This window comes from Bos javanicus, chromosome 8 (genome assembly GCF_032452875.1).
Source record: "Bos javanicus breed banteng chromosome 8, ARS-OSU_banteng_1.0, whole genome shotgun sequence".
In the NCBI taxonomy this organism is placed as follows: domain Eukaryota; kingdom Metazoa; phylum Chordata; class Mammalia; order Artiodactyla; family Bovidae; genus Bos; species Bos javanicus.
The window spans coordinates 6,159,128-6,184,543 of NC_083875.1; the positions used below are offsets into that span (position 1 = coordinate 6,159,128).

General features: G+C 46.1%; 1 protein-coding gene across 2 annotated transcripts in view; it reads left to right on the top strand.

Annotated features, from left to right (window-relative positions):
- Positions 1–363: 363 nt before the first annotated feature.
- The window catches only part of GALNT7 (polypeptide N-acetylgalactosaminyltransferase 7), a 136,026-nt gene continuing 110,973 nt past the window's right edge, over positions 364–25,416 (top strand). For both annotated transcript variants that reach the window (XM_061424937.1, XM_061424936.1), the window contains exon 1: positions 364–573. In XM_061424937.1, the coding sequence (XP_061280921.1) occupies positions 448–573 (126 nt within the window). In that variant the 5' untranslated portion in view covers positions 364–447. The remainder of the gene's footprint in view (positions 574–25,416) is intronic.

Sequence of the window (25,416 nt, forward strand, 5' to 3'; positions counted from 1 at the left end):
CTGGTTCCCTTCCTGCCGGCCCCGCGGCGGGGGCTGGGGGAACGCGGGGCAGGGGGGGACAGGCGTTAGGGCCGGAGTTACAGCCTCAATGGACAATAAAAGTTGGGAAAAACGGGCAGCATTCAAGTGCTGAGCGGTTGGGGCCGAGGCTGAGGACAGCCCTGGGGAAGAGTGTAAGTTAGTCAGCCGCGAGGTAGGAGGACCTGGAGGGGTCGAGCGGACAGCGGCGGAGCAGGGACTGCGGACCCGGCGGCGGGGAGGGAGGGCGGGGAGGGGCGGCCCGTCCGGCGAGGGGAGTTCCGGATCGGCGGCGGGGAGGGCGGCCGCCGGGCGGCGGGGGCGGGCGGAGGCGGCGAGCGCGGAGGGGGAAGGAGGGAGGGGAGGGGAGGGGAGAGCGGTGGCGGCGGCGGCTGCGCCGGGCTGTGCGCCTCTCGCCGCCGGAGGAAGATGAGGCTGAAGATCGGGCTCCTCTTACGCAGTTTGCTGGTGGTGGGCAGCTTCCTGGGGCTGGTGGTCCTCTGGTCCTCCCTGTCCCCGCGGCCGGACGAGCCGAGCTCGCTGAGCAGGATGAGGGTGAGTGACCCGCCCGCCCCCCTCCGGCGACGGCGACCTGCAACTTGTTTTGTTCGCGCGCTTGGCGGGAGCGGGGGCGGTGGGTCGCGCACGGGCTCCGCAGGTGGCGCGGCGGGTGGGGGGCCCCTGAGCCCGGCCCCCGCCTCCCCGCCCCACGCTGCGGCGGAGGCTCGGCGGCCGCCCTCCGCGCGGGGACCGCGGGCGGGAGCGGAGGAGGGCCGGGCCGGGACCGCCGCGGCGGCGGCCGGGGACGCGGGGCTGGTCCGGGCTGCGGCCTGTGGCGCGTGCAGGCCTGACGGAGGCGAGGGGCCCGCGGCCGCCGCCACCGCCCGGTGCGGACCAGGCCCCGGGGTCCGGCAGCCGCCGCCCCCGCGCGTCTCGGGCGCCCCCCGGCTGCTCGGCCCTCGGCGCCCCCACCGTCCGCCGGGATGGGAGCGCGCGGCCCCGCCCCCGGCCCTGAGAAGAGCGCCGCCCCCTAGGCTCCGGCGCCGAGACCGGCGAGGAGCGGCCGAGGCCTCGCCCGGGACCTGCCTCCCTCGCCCACCCCCGGGCCCCCCAGTCCCGCAGCCCCTCTCCCGGCCGCCCCGTCGGGCCGGAACACCCCTCTCCCCGCCCCTCCCCAGGCTCCGGCCGAGCGCCCAAACTAACTTGAGCCGAGGGGCTGCGGACGCGCTGTCCGCCGCCCGACGTTCCCCGGCGGCTCCATCGGCTCCCCGGGACGTAGGTGACCGCTGACGCGGCCGCGCCCCTCGTTGCGGCCGCGCCCCTCCTTCCCGGGGGCAGGGGGCGACCGGGCCGCGGCGGGGCGGGGCGGGGCGAGGGGCCCAGAGTGGGGTGGGGTGGGAGACGTGCCGCTTCCAGCGCCTTCTGCAAACAGCATCTGCATTGCATCCAAGGGGTCCCCTTTATTAACTTTCCTTCTGAAAAGTTAGCGTCTGGAAGTTGAGTGAGCAGGCATCCTTTCAACCCTAAGAATCGTAGGAAGAGATTTCCTTATCAGCTCCTGCCCCTGTGTTGGGGTTAGATTTACTCTTGAGATGTACTCTCAAGTTGTAGCGTCTATTTGAAGACTTAATGGCACTGGGATCTCTGTAACGTCTTGGAGGGGTGGGGGGTTTCCCTTGAAGTCATTTAAATTAAGGATAATAAAAAGTACCCAGTTTTCCTTTTGAATGTGTTTGTCGTTTTAAGCCCTTCAACTTTCGTGGAGTGATGGTGACCTCTTTATGATTTTGCTTTCAAAATGACTTACCAAGGACTACCGAATACTGCAGTTGTTTGCAAGTATTTTGTGATCACAAATGGCCTTTAACAGAGCTGGAGACGTTTAAACGCCATTTCCTGGGCGAGAAACTGAGGAAAGAGTGACAGAATTAGCCATATTCAGAATGTCCTGTAATTCAGATGACAAAATCTTACAAAGGGGTGATGGAGTGTCAGCCCCAAGGTCCTGAAATACTGAAATATTTTTATTACTGCTAGTACAGGGACTGGGCCTCGAGCTCATTTAATAGCTATAGGAGGTGGTTATAACTTAATTTTTGGTCCAGCTTATTGAATATAGCTTGTCGGTGGATCCAGTATAATTTCTGTCATTTGCCAAAGACAGAAACTAGCTTTGCCAAAACTAGGTTTGTAAGACTTTCAAACAATTAACATTAAGAAGATTGCTTTATGTATCTGGAGAGCCAAATGTCTTTATTAAGTTTGCAGGTATATGTTAACTAAGCAGTTGAAGATATAACGGATAAGTCATAAGAGTGCAAATAAGGTACTACTGCTCAAAACTAACCAAGAGCTTCTGAGATGCAGCTGCCCAAGGACATCTCACTTAGGGAAGACTCCTGAGTTTCCCTTCCCTCTTCTGGTCTTTTACTTTATGATTACACATACTCCACCCATGGTGAAACATCTGCCTCTCCTTAATGCTGGTCCATTTATAGGGCTTTCTGGATTCTGATAAATGACCTGAGATAGTCTGGAATAATCCCATTTACCAAATACAAATTCTGCCTCTACTCTAGCAAGCTGGTCCTGGTGGGTTCACCACATGTAGCTTCCTGCCTTAATCTTTCAGTGTTCCAGGCACAAAAGTCTTCTGCAGCCAGGTGCTTTTTCCTCTGGACTACTTCCTCCTTTAGATCTAATCAGCAAAACAGGTCACCTATGGTCAAGACAACAGAAACACATTTCTTGTCACTTTCTCATCTCTGGGCCTCTTGCTGTTTCTCTGATGTGAATGATGTGAAACGTGATCTTACCATTCAAATCATACTCTGTTGGATAAGTTTTCATTTATTCAACAAACTTTTTTGACTACCTCCTACGTCCTGGTGCTACTTGATAGGGAAATACTCCTTTTCCCTAACCTTTTGAATCATGTAGGCTACTGGGTCAAAAATCATATCAATCAAGACTTCATAGGCCTATAAATAATAACTGTGCCACATGCTGTGGAAAAAAAAAAACCCACAGCGGGTAACAAATGGTGGTGCTTGGGCATGAAAGCCTTATCTGAAGAAATGGCCCTTGAGTTAGAGTCTGAGGATCTGAAGAAGAGTCACTGTTGATCTGGGAGTGGGTGGGGGGCAGGCCTGAGAGGGAGGAGTATGTGCAAAGGTTCTGAGGTAGGAGGTAGCATGGTGATCTGAGGAGGCAGAATAAGACCAGTGGAGTTAGAACATTACTTTGGCCACCTGATGCAGAGAGCCGACTCATTGGAAAAGACACTGATGATGGGAAAGATTGAGGGCAGGAGAGGTGGGCAACAGGATGAGATGGTTGGAGGCATCACCAACTCAATGGAGAGCAATTTGAGCAAATTCCAGAAGATAGTGAAGGACAGAGAAGCATGAAGTGCTGCAGTTCATGGGGTCACAGAGAGTCAGGCATGACTGAGCGACTGAACAACAACCATTAGGACATGAAGAGTGAGGGTGCCAGGAGACCAGGCCAGGGATCAGGTCTTTAGAGCAGCCATCAACTCCAAAGACGAAGCTCGTGGAAGGATTTTTATATAGAGGAGAGACACGATCAGATTTGTGCTTTGAAGAGATCACTCTGGTGGTATTGGTTTAGAGCAGGAGCAGATGGGAATTCCTGTTGGAGGTTATAATAGCCCGGGTGGGATGTGATGTTGATGGAATTGGCAGAGTGACAGGGGAAGGGGAGAAAAGTCAGTTAATTCAAGAGCGATTCAATGGAGATGCAGAGGCACCAGGACTAGGTGTTTGCACATGGGAGTGAAGGAGAAGGAAGGTGACCAGAGGCACCCAATAAGTGATAGCAAAGTGACAGGTTGTTTATTACATGGAAGGTTCTGAAGACCGAAATCTGTACATTCCAATGTTACATTTTGCAGTTTTAATGTGAAGGCTTATCTTTTTAGGCTTTGTTCTCAGAATATTTTAAGGTCAGCTTGTACTACAACCATCTGTTTAGCACTTCCAAAGTGTAGACAGTTCCTTTAATTAAATAAATTACAGTATCTCCTAGACCATTTCTCCAAGGTTCCAGCCCTGAGTGTTTAACATTGAATCATTAGCCTCCAAAAATAAAGGTCTAAAATGGAGATGTTGAAAGATCTGTGCTTCTCCTATAACAAATTCAGTGCTGGTGAGAAGCTGCATGTGAACTGGTGGTTCTCAGTATGTACCAATGTTGCTTAAGTCAAACTGTTAATGCCATTTAGGTTCAGGGCGTGCAGAGTAGGATTCATTCAAGAACTGTTGCTAGATGGAGAGGTTTTATGTGATAAGCTGAGACCAGTGGAAAGGAGCCTTGGTTAATGAGGCTGTGACTGAATTGACTACCCAGTTGGTCAGGTTCTACCCTAGCAAAGCCTTTTATCTCAGCTGTGATCAGTTTCAACCAGAAAAATTCTGCCCTTGACCATGATGCTGCTGCTGCTAAGTCACTTCAGTCGTGTCCGACTCTGTGCGACCACAGAGACGGCAGCCCACCAGGCTTCCCCCGTCCCTGGGATTCTCCAGGCAAGAACACTGGAGTGGGTTGCCATTTCCTTCTCCAATGCATGAAAGTGAAAAGTGAAAGTGAAGTCACTCTGTCGTGTCTGACTCTAGCGACCTCATGGACTGCAGCCTACCAGGCTGCTCCGTCCATGGGATTCTCCAGGCAGAAGTAGTGGAGTGGGGTGCCATTGCCTTCTCCGCCTTGACCATGATATTTTATTTCAAACAAAAGCTCATTTATTAGGGGTGGAGCTGTCACTTAGCAGAAGTGTAGCGTCAGAAGAGGTCACTGTTGTCTCACTGTGTTGTCACTGTCGTTCTCTGTTTTGCTGTCCTCTCCCACTCCTGCAATGAAAACCTCCCATGTTACCAAGTCTAAGAAATTTGGGTTCTACGGGCTTCCTGAAATTAATGCAGTTTTGCGTACATGCGTTCTCCTGGGTTGAGACTCTGAAGCTGTCGCATTTCTTAAAGGTGCCTGTGAAGCACTGAGTCTTTGAGAGGCAGGAGTCACGTTTCCTGCTCGTGGAATTTCTCCCTCCCCTTCCACGGTGCTGCAGCCTTCATCCACGTCTCTCCCCTGCAGGGCTGGGCGCCCTGAAAATGCAGACGTCCCTAAGAATTTCTGTGCCTGTCAATTCTGTGGAAGTATTTTCCATCCGGTGGTGGAAGGTCAGACATCAGTCCTGTTAGAGCAGTGGTTGGGCTTAGCAAACACTCCATGGGTATTTGACACATCTGTTGAGGGAGTGACTGCCATGAGTACAGTGCAGATACTCTCCCAGTTCTCACAGAACTCTGTCCATGCTATTAATACACATTCTACTTCCTCACCGTCCCTCTTCCACTATACAGACCCTGACTATAAAAGCATTCCTCTCACAGCCTCAGGCTGTGTCCATTCAGCTCTAGAAATTTCACATTCTTGATTTCATTACTTTTCTTCCTCTGTCGGATTGTACATTCATTCTTCAGGGATGAATACCCAAAATACAATTCTAATTTCTGGGACACACCGCCACCCCCTGCTCCAGACCCCACTGAGAGCACCAAGATGGCCTCAAGGAAAAGCCCTGCTCTGAAGGGATCATATCCTAGTTGAAGAAAAGACTCGAGCACCCACATGGCCTTGCTTCCTTCCCCTCCTTACTCTGGTGTCTGTGTAAGGACACCTCACTCTGGGAGCAGCCACAGGATGTTCCCTTAGCAGGTGGAGAAGGCTCAGAACAGCCGTTCAGGGAGTGCACAATTACTAGTAAAGAAAGCGTGGAAACAGAATTTGGAAAACTATTTCGTGATGGGACCAGCTGCTTGAAAAGGGAGATAAGGTACCGGCTTCACTTTGGTTCTGGTAAACACTACATTAGATCAGTTAATAGTAAATTAGAGATGAGAGAGAAAATAATGCATTAATGAACATCAGAGTTCTGAGCTTGGGCCATTTGTAAACATAATTTGTAATTTCCAACTTGAGTTATTAAAAAAACAAAAAAGAAGAAGAAGCTTGGTCAGCAAGATTTGAACAGCTCTCGAACATTGGAACCGGGTTGTGATTATTCAGCTTCAACCTCAATTGTTGTCTTTGTTCGTATTTTGGATTCTGATTTTCATCCCTAAAGAAAGAATGCACAATCTGACAGAAGAAGAAAACTAGTGAAATCAAGAATTTGAAATTTCTCTAGGGTAGAATGCACACAGGCTGAAGCTATGAAAGGAATGACTTTTTTTTCTTTTTGGTTGCGTCAGGTCTTAATTGCAGTATGTGGGATCTAGTTCTCTGACCAGGGATGGAACCTTGGTCCCCTGCAGTGGGAGCTCAAAGGCTTAGCCACAGGACCACCAGGGAATCTCAGGAATGCTTTTATATTTGGGTTCTGTAAGGTGGAAGAGGGAAGGGTGAAAGGGTAGAAGGTGTATTAACAACGTGAGAGCTGGGAGAGTATTTGCGCTGTAAGCATGGCAGTCACTCTCTCAGTAGAAGTGTCACATACCCACCGAGCATTTACTCAGCGCCAGGCATCGCTCCAGGCATCGGAGACTCAGTGCTGTAGAGGAGGTGGAAAGCTTTTGACGTAGTAAAGATGTTACTTACTCAGGTCTTGATCCAATGACCACACAGAAGGTATTTGTCTATAAAAATAGCAGTTTTCTTTTCATTCATGAATCAGGCCTTTTTACCGTACCTCCCAACCTCCACCCTTCCATCTACCCTAAATAGCGAATGGAGGACCCCCGAGGCACCCGGCTGGGCACTGGAGACGTAGGGGTGTCCCAGACACAGGCTCCGTCCCTTATTGCACCCACAGTGGGGTGTCACCCCCACCCAAAGGTCCCACCACAGCTGCAGAAGGTGGGTGCTCGGAGGCCAGAGCCCAGTGTTTGGCTCCACCTGGAGCAGGGTGGGGTTCGCACAAGGAAGAGTGTTCTGGATGCAAGGAATCTGGTGAGACCAAATGGAGGCTGGTTTTACTCATGACAAGTGGTGGAACCTAAGATTGGAAGAGTAAGTCTGGGCCACATTCTGAAGGCGCTGAATGGGAGGCTAAGGAACCAGGTTGGGGTGTTTCTGGTGGAGCAGGAAGAGCAGCGTTTTGGAAGCCTCCAAGGTGGAGTTGGGGTGTGGTGACATTCTGCTTCTGACTCCCTGATTGGAAGATTCAAACCCCTCTTGTCTCCTCAATACCATCGTGTGCTCTGGTCATTGGTGATTCTCTAAAGCAGTAAAATGCATGGTGATAACAGATAACACAGTCAGTCCTGTGTGATGTTAATTGTAGTAATAACCCTCTAGCGCAGTCTCATGTAATCCTCACTGTAGAAGGGAGGCCCCTGAGTTACAGAGCCATGAACCCTGCCCAAGGTCGTGTACACAGTCATTCTCAGGTGTCCTGACCAGCTGTGCCCTCTAACCCTTTCCCCTCCTCTCACTCCTCCCCAACCCCCCCTGCAGATTTTAACAACACAGATGAGCTCCTATGGGCTGTGCTGGAGGGGGCCACAGAGATACTGGAGTGTTCATTTCAGACAGACAGAAGCATGTGAGGTGGTGTAGGCTGAGTGGTGGGGAGGAGAAGGCAGGGGTGATGGTGGCTGAGGCCTGGCTGCAACTCTCTGGGCAGAGCCTGGCTGGCCCAGGGGACAGGCAGGGCCACCCTGAGGGTGGAAGAGGCCAGAATGCATGAGAAGTAGACAGAAGGCCCGTGTGGTGGTGCCGAGCCGTCTGGAGGGCTGGCAGCACTTGATAGGATGCTGGGTGTCCTCAGGGACGCTCTGGGTCAGATGATGAATTATGTGGTCATCGTGCTACGCGTGGTCCTAGATTGTCAAGTTTGTGGGCCAGATGCACAAGTAACGGTAGCAGAGGGTGAAAGGAGGGTTGCAGTAGCTGCTGGTCCCAGGTCTCAGGGAAGCAGCATCCAGCCTGGGGTGGACTGGCGGGCGGTCAGACAGCTGGTCCCTGGGAGGGAGGGTTGGAGGTCAAGTGCATGGGGATAGGGAATGGGCGTGCAGAAGCAGAAAGGATCTCTGCAGACCCTGGGGACAGGTGCCTGGAAGAGAACCTGGAGAGAGAAACAGAGTCTGAGCCCGAAACACTGAATACTGTGAATGTTCCGAGCTGGCTCCACAGGGTGATCTGGGAACAATGCCGAGGCCAGATTTCAGTGAGGAGAGAACTCTCTCTGTGGCTCCTGCCAAGCTTTAAACAGGAGGGGGCCAGGAAAACGAGTGCTTGGGGAGGAAGGTGATGACTATAGAATTACCATTGTGGCTGGTGGGAGCAGGAGCTGCGCTCGCTGGACGAGGTGGTGGGGATCAGATGCTGGTTCCTCCAAAGGAACAAACTGTCTGAAGCTGTAGTCCTCAACCTTGAACAGTCATCAGAATTGCCCATAGGGTGTGTTAGAACCCGGGTCATCTGGCCTCCTGCCCAGACTTTCTGATTCGGGAGGTCCAGGGTCGGGCAGAGAATTTGCGATAGTAACTAGTTCCCAGGTGAAGCTGCTAGTCTAGGGACTGGATTTTTGAAAGTCTGGTCTAGAAGATGAGTCTCTGTAAAGACTGCAAAGTTGTGGTCCAGAGGATGAGTAGAGCTGGGAGCTGAAGATAAAACATTTGTGTGTTTTGGGCCTAAAGTGATTCCAGGTCAGTGGAGTTGGGGTGTCTGCAGGTTACACGGAGCCCAGAGTGGGAATCAGTGCTATAGACAGAAGTAGGATGACCTGGAGAGTGTTTCTCAACCAGAACTGCTGAGAAGGAGAACAAAGGATGCAAGAGCCCCTAGGGCCTGCACCGATTGCTGGCCCCAGGGATGAGGAGGGCCTGTGGCGCATCCAGTTAACAGGATGCCCAGGTACACCGGCTCAGGAGAAACATTCAAGCAGGGAACACTCACCTTCCCAGGGGAAAACGACAGATCAAATCAGAGAGGAGGGTTTTACTGGAGAAGTAAAGTGTGACTACCAGAGAGGGCCTGCCCACAAATGAGGTAGGTTGGTTGTTTTGTCACAGAGTCCTGTCCAACTGTTTGTAACCGCAAGGACTGCAGCCTGCCAGGCAATAATACTATCCATGGAGTTCTCCAGGGCACATTGCTGGAATGGGTTGCCATTTCCTTCTCCTGGGGATCTTCCCAATCCAGGGATCGAACCTGTGTCTCCTGCATTGGCAGGCAGGTTCTTTACTGTCTGAGCCACCTGGAAAGTGGGGTTATCTCTCTTCTGCCTTAATTAGGTGCCTCTCCACACCGCCCCCTACCCTGCCCCAACCCATGTGTAGACATAGACACATATGTACATGTATGTTAAGCTGAACCACAGTCATGTAATTTTGATCATATATGCTGTGTATACTATATACATTATATTAAAATATGATGATAATACATATTAGGCATTTGGAGCAGTCTTTTAATCTGAAATCCAGTAACTTGTAAAGCAGTGGCTGGAACAACATTTTAATATTTGGAATTGGGAAGGAAAGGAATTTTATATTGAGGCTATTAGGCAATTTTTAGTTTTTAATAATACATTAATTTGGCTGATGTGTAACCAAAGGAAGAAACAATAACAAAACTGTGTGCTCAGAGTTTCAGTAGTGCTAGTTTTATGAAATGAGCTCTACAGTGTAATTCTGGTTCAGTCCCGTGATCCCTAAAGCAGCACTAAGACATGCTGAACTGCAATTACCCAAGGCTTCCTTCAGTCTTTTCTGGAGAGGGGAGAACTAACTTGCAGTTGCTTCATTTGCCAAGATCCTGAATATTTCAAAATGAGAAACGTTCTCATTTCTGCACCATTATAAATTCCCTCCTGGGCTCCCTGGCCTTCGGAGAGTTTTAAAGAGTGGCTCCTGAGAAGCATTTAAACGCACCAGTAGGGAGGCCTGTTTCAGCTCACTGAGTGTAAGAACCGCTACACCGAAACTTGAGGAAAAAATTAACTTTGCATTATCTAATTAGGTCTGTAGAATTGCCGCAGAACGGCCCAGTCTCCCAAATCTAGAAGGTACAATTAGCTGCAGCATTATATCAGTACCAACGAGCCTGCTAAGAGGCTTCCAGGCCAAGCAGTCGGAATATGTTATTACCGAGAATATTTTAAACTGGATGAATTAAAATTAAATCACATACTGTTGGGAGCCGTTCTGCATGAGAATAGTATAGCAAAGATGACCTCATCTCTCTTTTTTTTTAATCTTTTATTGGGTCCCTGGGTTTAAGAATACATTTGGTCCTTTGGAGGGATGTTACTCTGCTCAATAGTAAACTGCGCATTCAGTGATTATCTAGCTTACACATGGTTTTTGCATTTGTAGTTCTTGTCTTTTTAAATACGACTCAGTGCGACCCTATGGACTGTAACCCACCAGGCTTCTTTGTCCATGAGATTCTCTAGGCAAGAATATTGAAGTGGGTTGCCACTTCTTTCTCCAGGGGATCTTCCTGACCCAGGGATCAAACCCACGTCTCCCGCATTGGCAGGCAGTTTCTTGACCACTGAGCTACCTGGGAGGCCCAAATATTTCATATACATATTATTAGTATCTCTTATTCTATAAAATAGCTCCTTTATCCCCCCAGAAGAAACCAAAATGATCCCTACACTTAAGTGAGTCATGAGAGCCTCATTTTTGCCAGAATATATCAAAGGTACCTGGGTAAAGATGTCCAGGTATGGAAAACTGGAAGGGAGATTCCACTGCTATTTTAGATTTATGGCTCATTAGTCACTTGCCTAAACATTTCAAAAATGACTTAAGGACCTAGTGGGGTTAAATTAATTAAGATATTTTTGTTTGCTTGATTGTTTATTGCTGCTAAGAAAAATATGCTTATGATGGAAAATGTTTGCCTAGAAAAATTTACCCTGTGATAGGTTATATTGGACTGGAGTTGGTTAGTCATGGCTCTTGTATCTGAAAAATCAAAGATCTACTTTATACAGCCATTTGAAAACTTATATGAGACATTTTCTGCAATTCTTGACTTATTAGATAGAGGTTTTAATTCTGCTTACTTGGGACAATTTAAATCCAACCCACTTTTCCCAGTATTTCATCACGAAATTTAGTATTTTACCATAGCTTATAGACAATTTGATCATTATGCTTCTTAAAATTTAATCTGACAATTTGTTTCATAGTCTCTAATATAGCAAGGTGTCCCATGTAAGTCTTAGTGTTTTTACCTTGACAATCCATAGGATTTTACATCTTTTCTGTAAAAGAAAGTGTTTAAAACCCCATGTTCAAAAATCTACTAACTCTTGTCAGGGTGTTTAAAATGAATTTAAAAATCCATTTGATATTTTGGCAAATAAGCTCATTTATGGTACAGAACAAATGATGACAAAGTGCTTTTTTAGGATAATGGAATAGAAAAGACTGAAATCTCATTACATATGCAGATTTTTCTACTATGGTAGAGGGTTTAGTTTTTTAAGCTAAATGATCACTGTCAAGATTGGAAATTTTGATCATGTAAAATATATAATTAGATTTTAGTGCTTAAGCAAAGACTTGGTAGAATGGGGAAATACAGGCATGCAATTTCATTAACTTGCCCTTCATAATGGACTTGAGGAATTCGAAATCCAATGTTTATAAAAGAAGTTTGCAGGAGAGTATTTCCATTGTGGTGGTCAATTAAAATAAATTTGTTTACAGTCTAGGGAGCTCTTAGTGGGTGGTCAAGAGAATAATACTTTTAGCAAATAGTTTTCTAAAATTCTCTATTCCAAATTTGTGCTAATAAAAGAGAATGGCTTCCAAATACCTTGGTACATTTTCAGTATGAAATGGAGGTAGTCTTCTTTTCGTAATTATCATTTAGCTCCAAACCATGACACATATAACTTCTATAAATGTAAGTGTGGCAGCCTGGATGGGAGGGGAGTTTGGGGGAGAATGGATGCATGTGTGTGTACGACTGAGTTCCTTCACTGTTCACCTGAAGCTATCACAACATTGTTAATCAGCTATACCCCAAGACAAAATAAAAAGTTAAAAAAATAAATGTAAGGATCTGGGGAGGAGGAGTAATAGACTGGGAGGTTGGAATTGCCATGTACACGCTTGTTGTTCAGTCTCTTAAGCTGTGTCCGACCCTTCATGACAGTATGGACTGCAGCCTGTCAGGCTCCACTGTCCTTGACTACCTCCCAGAGTTTGATCAACTAATGTCCATCGAGTTGGTGATACTATCTAACCATCTTATCCCCTATTACTGTCTTCTCCTTTTGCCTTCAGTCTTTCCCAGCATCAGGGTCTTTACCAGTAAGTCGGCTCTTGGCATCAGGTAGCCAAATTATTGGAACTTCAGCTTCAGCATCAGTCCTTCCAACTAATATTCAGGGTTGATTTCCTTTAGGATTGACCGGTTTGATCTCCTCACTGTCCAAGGGACTCTCAAGAGTCTTCTCTAGCACCAGAGTTTGAAAGCATCAGTTCTTTGGGACTCAGCCTTCTTTATGGTCCAACTCTCATATCCATACATGACCACTGGAAAAACCATAGCTTTGGCTATATGGACCTTTGTCGGCAAAATGATGTCTCTGCTTTTTAATTCACTGCCTAGCTTTGTCATAGCTTTCCTTCCATGTGCACACTGCTATATTTAAAATGGATAACCAACAAGGACCTATAGTATAGCACAGGGAACTCTGCTCAGTAATCTGTAATAGCCTAGATGGGAAAAGAACTTGAAAAAGAATAGATACTTGTGTGTGTATAACTGAATCACTTTGCTGTACACCTGAAACTAACATAACCTTGTTAATCAACTATACTCCAATATAAAATAAAAAAGACTTTCGATGAAATAAATAGAGTAGAGGGCACATAAACACAGTTGTTAACCTGGAAAACTTTGAAAAGCAACCTCAAACTTGCAAGGATGGTAGAGCCCCAAAGGCCCTGCTTTCCTCAGGTCCTCCTTGCCTCTCAGCTTGAGAAGCGCTGGCATGGCCTGAAGAGTGGGCCAGAGGATGTGTATTCTGCATGGGTATTCTTAGATCCTCTCTTCATCGTCCCCTTTGAAATCTGAGGAAGGCTTTAGTGAACCTGGCTTCACTTTCTTTTCCATGAATCACTGCCACTGGAAGAGTACCGCTGTACCTGCGCCTGAATGGGAGAAGCCACAGCAGAGCCTGGTACGCCATTTTGCAGTGTGCAGGCCTGTTTCCCTAGACGCAGTTATCATCCTCGACCTCTGCTCGATTAACTGGCAACGTGAAGAGAAAAAGTCAACGCTAAAGTCTCTGTTCTATGTTGGCAAAAAAAAAAAAAAAAAAATCACTTCCCAAAGATAAAGAGTGGCTTGCAACTTGTATTCTGATTTGGATCTCCTTCTTTAGCTTAAATACCAGCTACTTGTGTCTGAAAGCAGACATATCTTGTGTAGTGATTTATGGCTTCAAAGGACTGATAAAATGCAGACAGTACCTGAAAGGACGTTGTCGTGACCGTTGAGGAATAGGTTTTTAATATTATAGAAAAGCAAACTTAAGGTAACAGCAGAGGTAATATATTCACGTTCACTCTTCTTATTTTCTAATGAATTATGATGCCTTTCCTACTATGTCTTTCACTTCTTTGTGAAAATAAATTTACTCAACTAGTTTTTCCTCCCTTGGACAGAAGATTTCCTTCTTTGGTTATGAGACATTTGTGGAGAAGTTGATCAGTGTTTCTGGGTTCCAGTGGGTACTGAATATGAGAATAATTCCTTCAAGGTTAAAAATTTCAGGCTTATGTTTTCTTGACCACAGAGTAGCTAGAAAACCCCAGCCTGCCATTTGGGCACCCAGCATGTTGCCTCTGAATGATAAGTCCAGCAGGCTTACTCAGAATTTTCTAACACACAGAGATCACATTTGCTGAAAATACCCAGTTCTTTTTAATTAAGATAACCGAGCCTTCACAGTTACACCCATAACTCTCGTGATGAGTCGGTGCTAATGAAAAATTTAAATTTCATTTCTAAATTTAGAGACAACCCTTTTCTACACCTTTCTGCTCATTCTGTTACTGCTGTGCAGCCTCCCCCCACAGCTCTTACATGCCTCACTTTTTGACAAGATGCTCTAAGAAGTTGTTGCCTCTTGTGACCTATTGACCAGAAACAGAAGTAACATGAAAGATTCAGTGTTCTTGCAGGAGATTCCTTTCTGCCAAAGAACTGCCGATTTTCCTCGGTTGGCATGGGCTTCATTTAAAACTGCCTCATATATGCAGTGATGAAAGTCAAATGAAATTAAAATTACCAAGTGGAACATGCAACATTACTTGATAACATTATTGAAAAAAAAAATGAAAACCATACTGTGATGCTTTAGTGTGTTAACACCCTGCAAGTGAAGGTTTCAATCCACTTCCCTCCATGCCCACCATCTCTCATCAGATGATGAGGCATGAGTCCACTTGTCAGAGTCTTTATGGATTAAAAAAAAAGAAAGATCAGAAAATGTGCAATGCCTTATTAAGTCTGGTCCTGGATTTATTTCTAGTGCCTTCCATTTAGATATATATTCGATTTACTTATTTCTTAAATCTAGGATCCAGTGCTGCTCCTCATAGCTGCTTTTGTTTGACAACTGACACCCTAAAACAACAAACAAAAGCAGCAGGCTTTGACTGGTCTGTGGTGAAGCAGAAACCTGCATTCCTATCTGCTCACCACCCCTTGGAATCCCATTTGTCTACCTGGAGAATGTACAGTGTCCAGAGACTGGATGGTGGGCACATGGGGGACTCCTGGGGGTGTTGACCCCTCTCTTAGATGCCTGCCTGACTGCTGGAGTGAAGGAAAATGAGCCCCAGAAAGAAAAATGGGGAAAGCTCACTTTGCAGGGGTGGGTAGGGGGGGGAAGCTAGCATCCTTTAGGATTTGGATGATTGCAGTTACTCACTAAGAGACTTCCCTGAGGTTCTCAGAATACAGGGACTACAGCTGAATGATTTATAAGCCTTCGTAAATACTTCCTGTCCCGGGCAGTGTAGGGGATTGAAATGTGTTGGGTATTTGGCACAAGCAGAAGAGACCTGAAGCCCAGACATACTCAGCTTAGAATTGCTCTCTGAGATGAGTTACCAGGAGGTACTGGAAGCCACATCTGTGTTGTGGGGAGGCTTATTTCTTGGTGCAACCGCAAGGCCTGGCTCCTGTCTTCTAATCAGAATGTGTCTGTCCATAGAGAACAGACTTGTAGACACAGCACGAGGCGGGGTGAGGGGTGGCAGGGACACGAGGGGAGAGGAGAGAGTGGGACAAATGGAGAGGGTAGAAGGGAAACATACATGACCATGTGTGAAATAGAGAGCTGGTGGGAATTTGCTGTATGATTCAGGGAACTCAAACCAGGGCTCTGTAACAACTAGAAGGGTGAGAGGTTCAAGAGGGAGGGGACATACGTATACCTGTGGCTGATTCATGTTGATGTATGGAAGAAACCAACATAATACTGTAAAACAGTTATCCTTCAATTAAAAATAAATTTTGAAAAATTAAAGAAAAAATCTGCCTCCCCTCCCAAAAAAAGAACATGTTTCACATAAACAGGCAAGCAGGAGACAAGCTCTATTTAAGGTCAGGATATTCAACAGCTTCATGTTTTTTGCAATAATCCAGGGCTTCCCCGGTGGCTCAGATGGTAAAGAATATGCCTGCAATTCAGGATACCTGGATCCTATCCCTGGGTGGGGAAGATCCCCTAGAGGAGGGCATGACAACCCATTCCAGTATTCTTGCCTGGAGAATCCCGTGGACAGAGGTGGCTGGCGGGCTCAGTCCATAGGGTCACAAATAGCTGGATACGACTGAAGTGACTGAGCACAGCACAGCACAGCACAGGGGTGGACCACGCGTGCACTACTTTGTGGATTGCCTTTTTAAAAATTTTACTGTAGAAATATTTCAATTTATATACTGTTTCTAGGATATAGTTCTGTAAGCTAATCTTTTAACATCTGGTCATTTTAGCATGGAGGTGATTTATGGGAAAGAGGATATTAGAAAGAAAAAAGAAATGCCAGTGTGCTGGGAATCACAGATCTGACATCATCGTGTATAATCATATTTGCAGAGTTGTTTTTCCACCTGTCCCTTACCAAAAAATAAAAAGCATCGATATGATTCTGAGTTTTTAGATGCTTTATAAAAGTTGCTGTTTAACTAATTTTGGGTGCATCCTGGCTAAGCCAACAGTTAGATGGAGAAAAACAGAAGTGATTGGAAGGCGAACACAGTTGGACAAGCCTCTGGTCTGTGCTGGATGTGCACCCCACTGTCTCCCGCTCTTTCTCACCGGGCACCGTCCACGTAGTTTTGAGCTGTGGTTGCTGAGCAGTCTGAGCTTTTAAACCTCCACTTAGTGAATGAGCGTTAAGAACTTGAAGTCACCACTGTGGGATTAATTATGAGGCTTAGTAAATGCATCGTTAACTTTACTGGTCTTGGTCCTGTTGTCTCTGTGCTGTAAAGACTAAATCTTCTTTTTACTGATTTAGTTCCACCACTTCTGATTTTTCTCAGATATTGTTCCCCATACTAGGAATGTTTAAAAATGAGAATTATGCCTGTTTAGTCCTTGCATAGGGCTTCCCAGGTGGCACCAGTGGTAAAGAACCCACCTGCCAATGCAGGAGACTCAAGAGACACAGGTTTGATCCCTGGGTCAGGAAGATCCCCTGGAGAAGGAAATGGCAACCCACTCCAGTATTCTTGTGTGGAGAATCCCATGAACAGAGGAGCCTGGCAGGCTACAGTCTATGAGGTCCCAAAGAGTCGGACATGACTGAGCAACTAAATAATAATGATGACTCGGTCTCCTGCTCATCAGCCGTGTCTTACTGGCTGGAGAAGACAGGCCTGAGCCCTTCTACAAGCTTCTGTTCCAGTGACAAACACTCCTTGTCTGCGGGTGGTGCCTGCACTTCATCCTTGGTCCTCAGACCCGAGGACCCCATGATCATCTTAGGAAACTCTGGCGAGCTCCTGTGTTGCTCTCCAACAGCTCTCTGATCCTGCCGTATTATTCATCAAACATGATTTCAGTTCTGTTGTTAAATTCTCATATGCAGCACACACTTCACAATTACAGAAAAATCCTAGCGGCCAGTTCAAGTAGGTCTCTTAGAACAACCCTGCTTGGCTTGTCCTACATCTTGCCCCATTGCTTCAGCAGCCCGATAAGTCTGAGTATTTATATTTAAGAATTTATTATATCCAGGGAATCCCAACACAAGTGGTTCTTTGACTTGGGCTGTTAGACACACGGTTTTAGGTATAACCCATATTAGATTTCTATTCATGTAGAATTAGATGTCCAGCATATAAATTATGTTTCAGTTCCTGGGAACTAATTTCGTATCATGAAAATAATCAAAGCAGGTCCACTAAACCAAATAAATACTTTTATAGACGTTTTACAGGCACAGAAAATCAAAGCCACGTCATAAATATTTGGTGGATACATTTTTTTACATAAGCAAGGTTGAGTGAAGCTTCTAATTTTAAACTATGCATCTAATAACGTTCACACCGAAAGCACCACCTTTTATTTCAAAAACTCCCTGCAGTAATCACAGATATTCTTCCTTTGCTCCAGGGAAGTTCTGTGTTGAAAATTAGCATCATCTGTCTTGCCCGTTTTCAGTGCCTGCTCAGTGAGCACATGCCTCTGGAGGTCTCTGAGCCAGAGGGCTCTTGCCGTCTTCCCAGCTGTCCCGGGGAAAAGGGAGGGCTCTCCTGGTTCCATGTGAATGTGAGGGTGGTGCATAGATGTTTGGGGTTTGTAGCAAAATACAGATTTGACTAGTGTAACAGAAGTCTAAAACGTTAGGACTTTCCCAGCTACGTAAATACCCACACTGACCCAGCCAGTCTTGGTTGGCCCTGCATGACATCGTTGGCATCAGTGCCCCTTCTGCCTTGTTGCTCGGTCATTAACTCATGGTCGGTGTCCCCACAGTAGGAAAGATGGATGCAGAAAGGGGTGGCTGCTCCATCTGTAACATCACCTTCAGCTACGTCCGGCTGATCAAATGTCCTCACTCTGAGGGATGCTGGGAATGGATCTGTAGTCTACATAGCCACAAACATGGATGAAACTGTGAGATTTGGAGGACTTAATCAGTGAGATGGAAGAAGAGAAAGGAAATTGCGAGGAATAGTGGTCTTTGCCACAGGATAATAACATGTGGTTTTTTTTGATGATAAAGTTGTAAAACAGGGGTCAAAAGCCACTTGTCACTCAACCTTTAGGCCTCCCTAACTTCCCCTTCCCTGGAAAGATCATCTTGGTTTTGGTATCTGGTATCTAGTCACTAAGTCGTGTCCAACTGTTTTGAACCCCATGGACTATAGCCCACCAGGCTCCTCTGTCCATGGGATTTCCCAGGCAAGAATACTGGAGTGGGTTGCCATTTCCTTCTCTGGGAATCTTCTGACCCAAACTTAAAATCTGTTACTTTTTTTTATGTGGACCATTTTTAAAAGTCTCTATTGAATTTGGTAACAATATTGTTTCTGTTGTTTATGTTCTGGTTTTTTGACTGGGAGGCATATGAGAATCTTAGCTCCACTACCAGGAATCAAAACCACCCTCCCCTGACCTGGAAGGAAAAGTCTTAACCACTGGACCACCAGGGAAGTCCCTAAAATCTGTTACTTTTTGTGTCACCTGTTGGTTCTGAGACTCTCAGGCTTGTCTGCTGAGCTCGCATCAACAGGACAAGGTTTTACTTAGGCACCCACCAAGCAGCACTGTTTAACACAAGCCTTCAGGAAGTTTGCCGTCACGTTGAGTTACTACGAGTTATTACAATCCTGACCTGTTGTTTGTTGGATTGTTAATAGATGGAATGGTTTCTTATCTTGTCTTTTTTTTTCCCTGCTAACTGGAACAGTCCCTCCTCCCTGTGTCTGATGTTTTAGGTCAGAAACGTGGAGGAGGTCTGGCCTTTGCAGGGTTGGCGAAGGTGATCAACCACGCAGAAAGGGTTATGGGTCATTGGAGGAGTAAGCAAAGGGTTCTCATAGCAGCACTGAGCCGTAGGTCTCACAGTGGAGAAGTGACGAAACACAGTGGAGATCTTGAAACTAAGTGGTTCAAAGAAGAGCTCCCACCCTTGGGGCGGGGAGTGGCCACAGGAAGAGCTGAGGCTATCAGAATTTGGCAGCTCACAGGGGGCCTGCATCTCGGGGTTCAGACCATAGGGGCAGCCTGGTGGGGGCCCTGGCCTCCTGTCTCTCTAGAGTGTCATGAGGCTGAATGAGAGTGGGGGCTGAGTGGGGTAAATGCTAGCTTCTGGAACCATCCATGCTGCTGTGGCGAAGGGCCTTCACTCAGATAGCAAGCAAACAGGGGATCTCTCCTGTCAGCCTCCCTGCCTCCCTTGCGTGCCTCCGTTGGCAAAGCCTAAAGGGGAGACAGTCGTCCAGGGAGAAAGGTTGAGAGAGTTCCCGAAGCTAGGGTCAAAGAGAGAAGGGAAGACTAGAGTGGAGAGACAGTAGTTGAATGAGAAGTGTGGTATTTGCTGGGTCTAAAGTCCTCGTATGGAAAGTTCATGCCTGAAGGTTTTGAGCCCAGCAGCACTGAGAGATGGAGAAGGCAATGGCACCCAGCTCCAGTACTCTTGCCTAGAAAATGCTATGGACAGAGAAGCCTGGTAGGCTGCAGTCCATGGGGTCCTTAAGAGTTGGATACGGCTGAGCGACTTCACTTTCACTTTCATGCATTGGAGAAGGAAATGGCAACCCACTCCAGTGTTCTTTTCTGGAGAATCCCAGGGCCGGGGGAGCCTGGTGGGCTTCCCATCTGTGGGGTCGCACAGAGTCGGACACGACTGAAGTGACTTAGCAGCAGAAGCAGCAGCAGCAGCACTGAGAGAACTCAGAGAGCAGGTCTGGGCTGGTCCTGATGTGGGTTTATCTTCCCCAGGAGATAGGAACAGGCTTTCTTTTCCAGGTTCCTCACCTGTCTTGCACCAGGACCGCAAAGAGCTCGCCTTCATCCTCACAGCCTCCAAGTTAAGGATGCAGCTTGGGCTTCCCTTTCTTTCCTTTTGAAACCTGTTATGAAACTGCTGTTTATACATTTCCTTGAGCCTTTCTTGAGTTTATTTTATTTATGTGACTCATCTAAAAGCCACTTAGACTGTCGGTGTCTTTCATTGTTCTTGGTCTTGAAGCAAAGCTGATAAGGATGTAGGCTGTGTCACCGGGAAAGGAGCAGCCTAGTTTGTGGAACCAGGTGAATGTGAAGAAACTAATATTACACCTTAAGTATTAAAATAGAGGGTTTCCCAGGTGGCTCAGTGGCGAAGAATCTGCCTGCCAGTGCAGGAGCTGCAGGTTCGAACCCTGGGTAGGGAAGATCCCCTGGAGAAGGAAATGGCAACCCACTCCAGTATTCTTGCCTGGAGAATCCCGTGAACAGAGGAGCCTGTCAGGCCACAGTCCATGAGGTTGTAAAGAGTTGGACATGACTTAGCTAGCGACTAAACAACAAGATTCAAATAGAGTGAATTGTACCTGCAAAGTAGAAAAGAGAAGCTTGTGGAGGAGAGTGCACTTTGGGGCTCATCATCAGAGGGAGGACTTTGGCAGGCTGGGGGGCAGGTGTGGGTGCGTGTGGTGGGGAAGGGGGCAGGTAGGAACTGCAGATTTGGAGGGAGAAGGAAGTAGTTACTATTCCAAGATGGCGTGTGTTCTTATGTGTACTTTGTATTACAAAGAAGCCTTATTCAGTTGCCCTAGAAACACTCTTGTTTGGACTTTAAGAAGGTCTTCGTGGTTCAGAATTTGGAGTTTGACGGGTGTTCTCCGTCCTGCTGGTCCATTACGATTCTGTCCTTTAGCCCTGTTCTTGCCTAAATGTCATTTTTATAAGCAGAAGAGTCCTGTTGCTTTTTACTTAAATCTTCAAGCTGAAGCTGTCTCATCTTGTCTTCATATTCGTTTTCCCTCCCAGAACAATTCCTAGTTTCTACACATGGGGCCTGTCCTGAGGGGTATCAGAATCGCCAGACGTTGACAGTGGCCCAGCTTCCAGGCCTGGGGTGCCAGAGCGGGCCGGGGTAGTGTCACTTCTGCCTGTGCAGGTGAGCTCTTGTGTGGTCATCATCACCTTGAGAGGCAGCAGAATTAAAGTTTAGGGAAGGGATCAGGTTGCACCCGCCTGAGCCTCTCTCCCTCCGTGTTCCTGTCTGTGCCAGTGGTTAATGTCATCCTCTGGATAGCATTGTCTCAGACGGACCTGAGGCCACAGCCTGGTGTCTGTCGCTCTCCATGGGGGAAGGCATGGCCCTGTCCCACGGACACAGCTGATAGGAGCAGCCGTATCTGAGCTAGATTAATCACAGCCTTGGTCCTGGGACCTTTGAGTCACATGGCATTGTCCTCTAGAGGTGGTTTGTAGACACGGCACCATGATCAGCTTTCTAAGCATCACAGTCACTTAGTGGCAGTCCCCAACTATAACAGTGGGATAGTTTTTCTACAGATGGGCGTTGGTGGGATGGTTCAGGATTGTCCAGGCACGATACATTTATCGTGCACTTTACTTTTTGTACTATTACATCAGCTCCACCTCAGATCATCAGGCATTAGAGCCCAGAGGTTTGTGGACCAAAAGACCCTGACGCTGGGAGGGATTGGGGGCAGGAGGAGAAGGGGACGACAGAGGATGAAATGGCTGGATGGCATCACCGACTCGATGGACGTGAGTCTGAGTAAACTCGGAGTTGGTGATGGACAGGGAGGCCTGGCGTGCTGCGATTCATGGGGTTGCAGAGAGTCGGACACGACTGAGTGACTGAACTGAACTGACTTACAGGGCAAAGTTTGGGGAAGAAAACCTAGAAGTCTTGGTGAAGAAGCCAGTCATCAGAGATAGGAATAAGGTGGACTTTCTTCCCAGAAGCAGAGGTGAAGGGTGTTCAGAGAAGGATGAGCCTAGGAAACAATTCTGCTTCTGCCTGAGAACCTTCTCATTTCCCCGAGACCTACCCATTCTTCCTGCAAATTAGGTTCTATGACATTTGCTTGCATCCTTATAATAAATGCCATTTTGCTTAAGCTAACTTAAATGGGCTTCTGTAACTTACACACAGATCATTTACGAGTAACATGCACCTGTACAGAAATAATCTTCTGCTTTAACCCACATGAATCTTCTGCTTTAACCCACATGAATTACTATCATGGTAATTATATGTATAAGCTAGAGATTTCTGAGCAAGACTCTCAGATCACAGACAGGAAGTTGCTCCCACCCTGTGTCTCTCCCCAGACCTCACCTTTGTGTATAAGAAACAGCCATCAAAGATGAAGCATGTTTTTGTACAAGAGTATAATTTGTTTTTCCATAATTTTTTAAAGATGCCTGGATTTCTGTTGATCTTTTTTGACAAAGAATCATTAACTGTGATGTATAGTATTTTATATGGAATTTGTAGTAATTTCTTTGTAGATGAATGATAACCCAGAATTCAACAAAGTAGAAAAAAGGAATTACTTCTCAATTTGTTGGCATTTAGTTAATAGGGCTAACGATCGAGTAGTACGTTTGCTTTAACTATAATCTCAAAAGTTAAAATGTTTTTTCCAGTTAAGAGGAAATATCATTTTTACTTGGTGTCTGAAGAATATACACCTAATGAATGGGGAATAAATCTGTCATTTACTGGGGAGGTATCTGAGTGGATTATAAAATAGATGATTGTACCAGAGCTGTAGGCTACAGTATTAAGTTTTAAAGAAGAGGCTAAACACGTTTAGTTGTTAACAAAACTCATCCTTTATTGCTGTATTTACTCTGAGTTTTTGGGTTAATATTAATATAAATTTTGTTCATAGACTATGTAGTTAGGAAATTTTATAGTAAAGGCAATTAGACTTAGTTTTCAGCTTTCTTATTTGTAAATGGATTTAAGGTCTTTTTGATGGTCTAATTAAATATTTCTGTAATGGTCCAACTAATTGCTTCATGACTTGATTATTTATTTTACAGTATTTGCTTAGGGTACAGAGTGTTAAAAGCATTAAGAGCTCATAGAAGGTTAAGAAAGCTAATGATGTAAGCTAATTGGAGCTCTTATTGTCAGATTTAATGTAACTCATTAATACAGAGTATTTTTAGAGGAGTGTTTTCTACATGCCTTGGGTTTAGAGGGACAATTTAAATTTAATGTGGGCAATTCGTCTTAGTACCAAGGATTGGTAAATACCATGTTGCAACTTTTAGAAAATGTTTGGAAAGTTTGGGGAATTTCTTTTTTTTTGTCAATACTTTGATAATTGCAGTAGCTTTGAGTGTAAATTTAGGGATTTATTACAGTTAGATACAAGGGAAAAGATGGTGTCTGCTGATGGTAAATCAAAATTCGTATCAAGTTTTGAATCTAAGGCCTTTTTTGGAGAGGGTGTCACGTGAGTCTTCCATCAGGATTTTATGAGAGGTAAATCTGGCTTTTAGCTGAGGGAGCATCCAGACCTGACGCTAGACCTCTCTGTCTTTTGGGACTGCTGAAGAGACCAGTGAACAGCTGTGTGACCTGGGAACTTGCAACCTAGATTTCCTTTGCTAAAGTTCAGCCAGAACCCTTGGTGAAGTGGCAGGAGCCAGTTTTCAATGCCCATTTAATACTAAAAATTCATTTTGTTCATAAGGTTTGGTTTCACATGCACATACATGATGTATTTATAAAGCCATTTCTCTCCTTTAATATCAAGACCAAAGTACGAAGTGTGCCTCTGGGATTTGAAATTGTGTGTTGAGTTTGACAAGGTGTCATTAAACAAGTCTGTCGCACCTCTTATACCTTAGTGTTACTCATTCAGCCTCTTCCCTAAGTATTTGTGACCAACTTTAGTTACATCTTAAGGGGGATTTAAAATCATCTATCACGGACTTCCCTGATGATCCAGTGGCTAAGACTCCATACTCCCAATGCAGGGGGCCTAGGTTCAGTCCCTGGTCAGGGAACTAGATCCTGCATGCAGTAACTAAGAGTTCACGTGCCACAGCTAAAGATCCCACATGCCACAACTAAGACCCTTGCAGCCAAATAAACAAATAAATACTTTCAAAAACCCATCTATTAAACGGATAGGCAAAACAGTCTTCCAAGGAATGAAGCGGATCTGAGTTACTGACTCGGGTTCTAGGCTAACTTTACAGTAAGTTTCATATTTGAAACACTTCTCTGGGTCTAATGCAGTTCCATTCATTCCAGAATTTAAATTTACAGGCTTGAGTCAGTTCTCCTTCTTGGATCATTCTGCAAATGAACAAAAGTAGCATGGAATACCCCCTCACGTCCTGGGGCCTTCAGTATCTGAGTGAAAGCCAGAGATATACTTTCTTCTCTCGGGACACTGGGTCTGAAGATAAATAATTTCTCAGTGTAGCAACGGAGTCCTCCTTACCCTGACAAATTTCTCTGGACACTCTGTGATCACTATGAAGGATTTTGTCGTGTTCTGTGCTTCCTGTGAATGTGGTTCTTGAGGTGGGGAAGGGAACCTGGGCTTGGTGTACTCAGACGTGTGGTCTTAGACAGCAGACAGACACTGGATCAGGTGTGGAATGCAAAGAAGCTTCAAAAATGTCATGTGGAATTTAACAATGCCATATGGAAAAAGACTCACCATGTGGCTTCTATAGACATTTTAATTTAAACCCCCAAACTAAAATGAGCCTCTTATTGATATTATAAAGTCAAAAGTGTAGCTGCCTTCAGGTGATATGGAAATTAATAATAGCCCCAACTGCTCACTTCTCTTCACATATGAATGAGACACTTATAGTTGTTTGATAGTTCCCTAATTAACAGGAAAAAGTTAACTCTTGTACAGTGCATGACATTAAGTTATAGATAATTACACTGCAGTCTCCTAGTTCCCGTTTTGATAATGGAGAGTCTGGAGTTGAAGTGTGTTTGACTAACGCATTTCATGTATTCCACAGGCCCTTCTGAAAGGAGCTTGGAGCTCAGACAGGCGCAGGCACTATTAGTGTGATCATAAGAAGGTTGTTGTTGGTTGTCAGGAAAACAGATTCGCTTGGCGGCTAGGCTGCTGTAGTGTAATAACTTTGTTTCCCTGGTGGCTCATGGGTAAAGAATCTGCCTGCCAATGGAGGAGATGTGTGTTCCATCCCTGGGTTGAGAAGATCCCCAGGAGGAGGAAATGGCAACCCACTCCAGGATTCTTGCCTGGGAAACCCCATGGTCAGAGGAGCCTGGCAACCTACAGTCCATAGGGTCACAAAGAGTCAGACAGGACTTAGCAGCTAAACAACAAGTGAAGTAATGACCTAACCTCAGAGCTGTTTCCGTATTTGGACTTTGCTTTTTGAACATTGTCTTCATT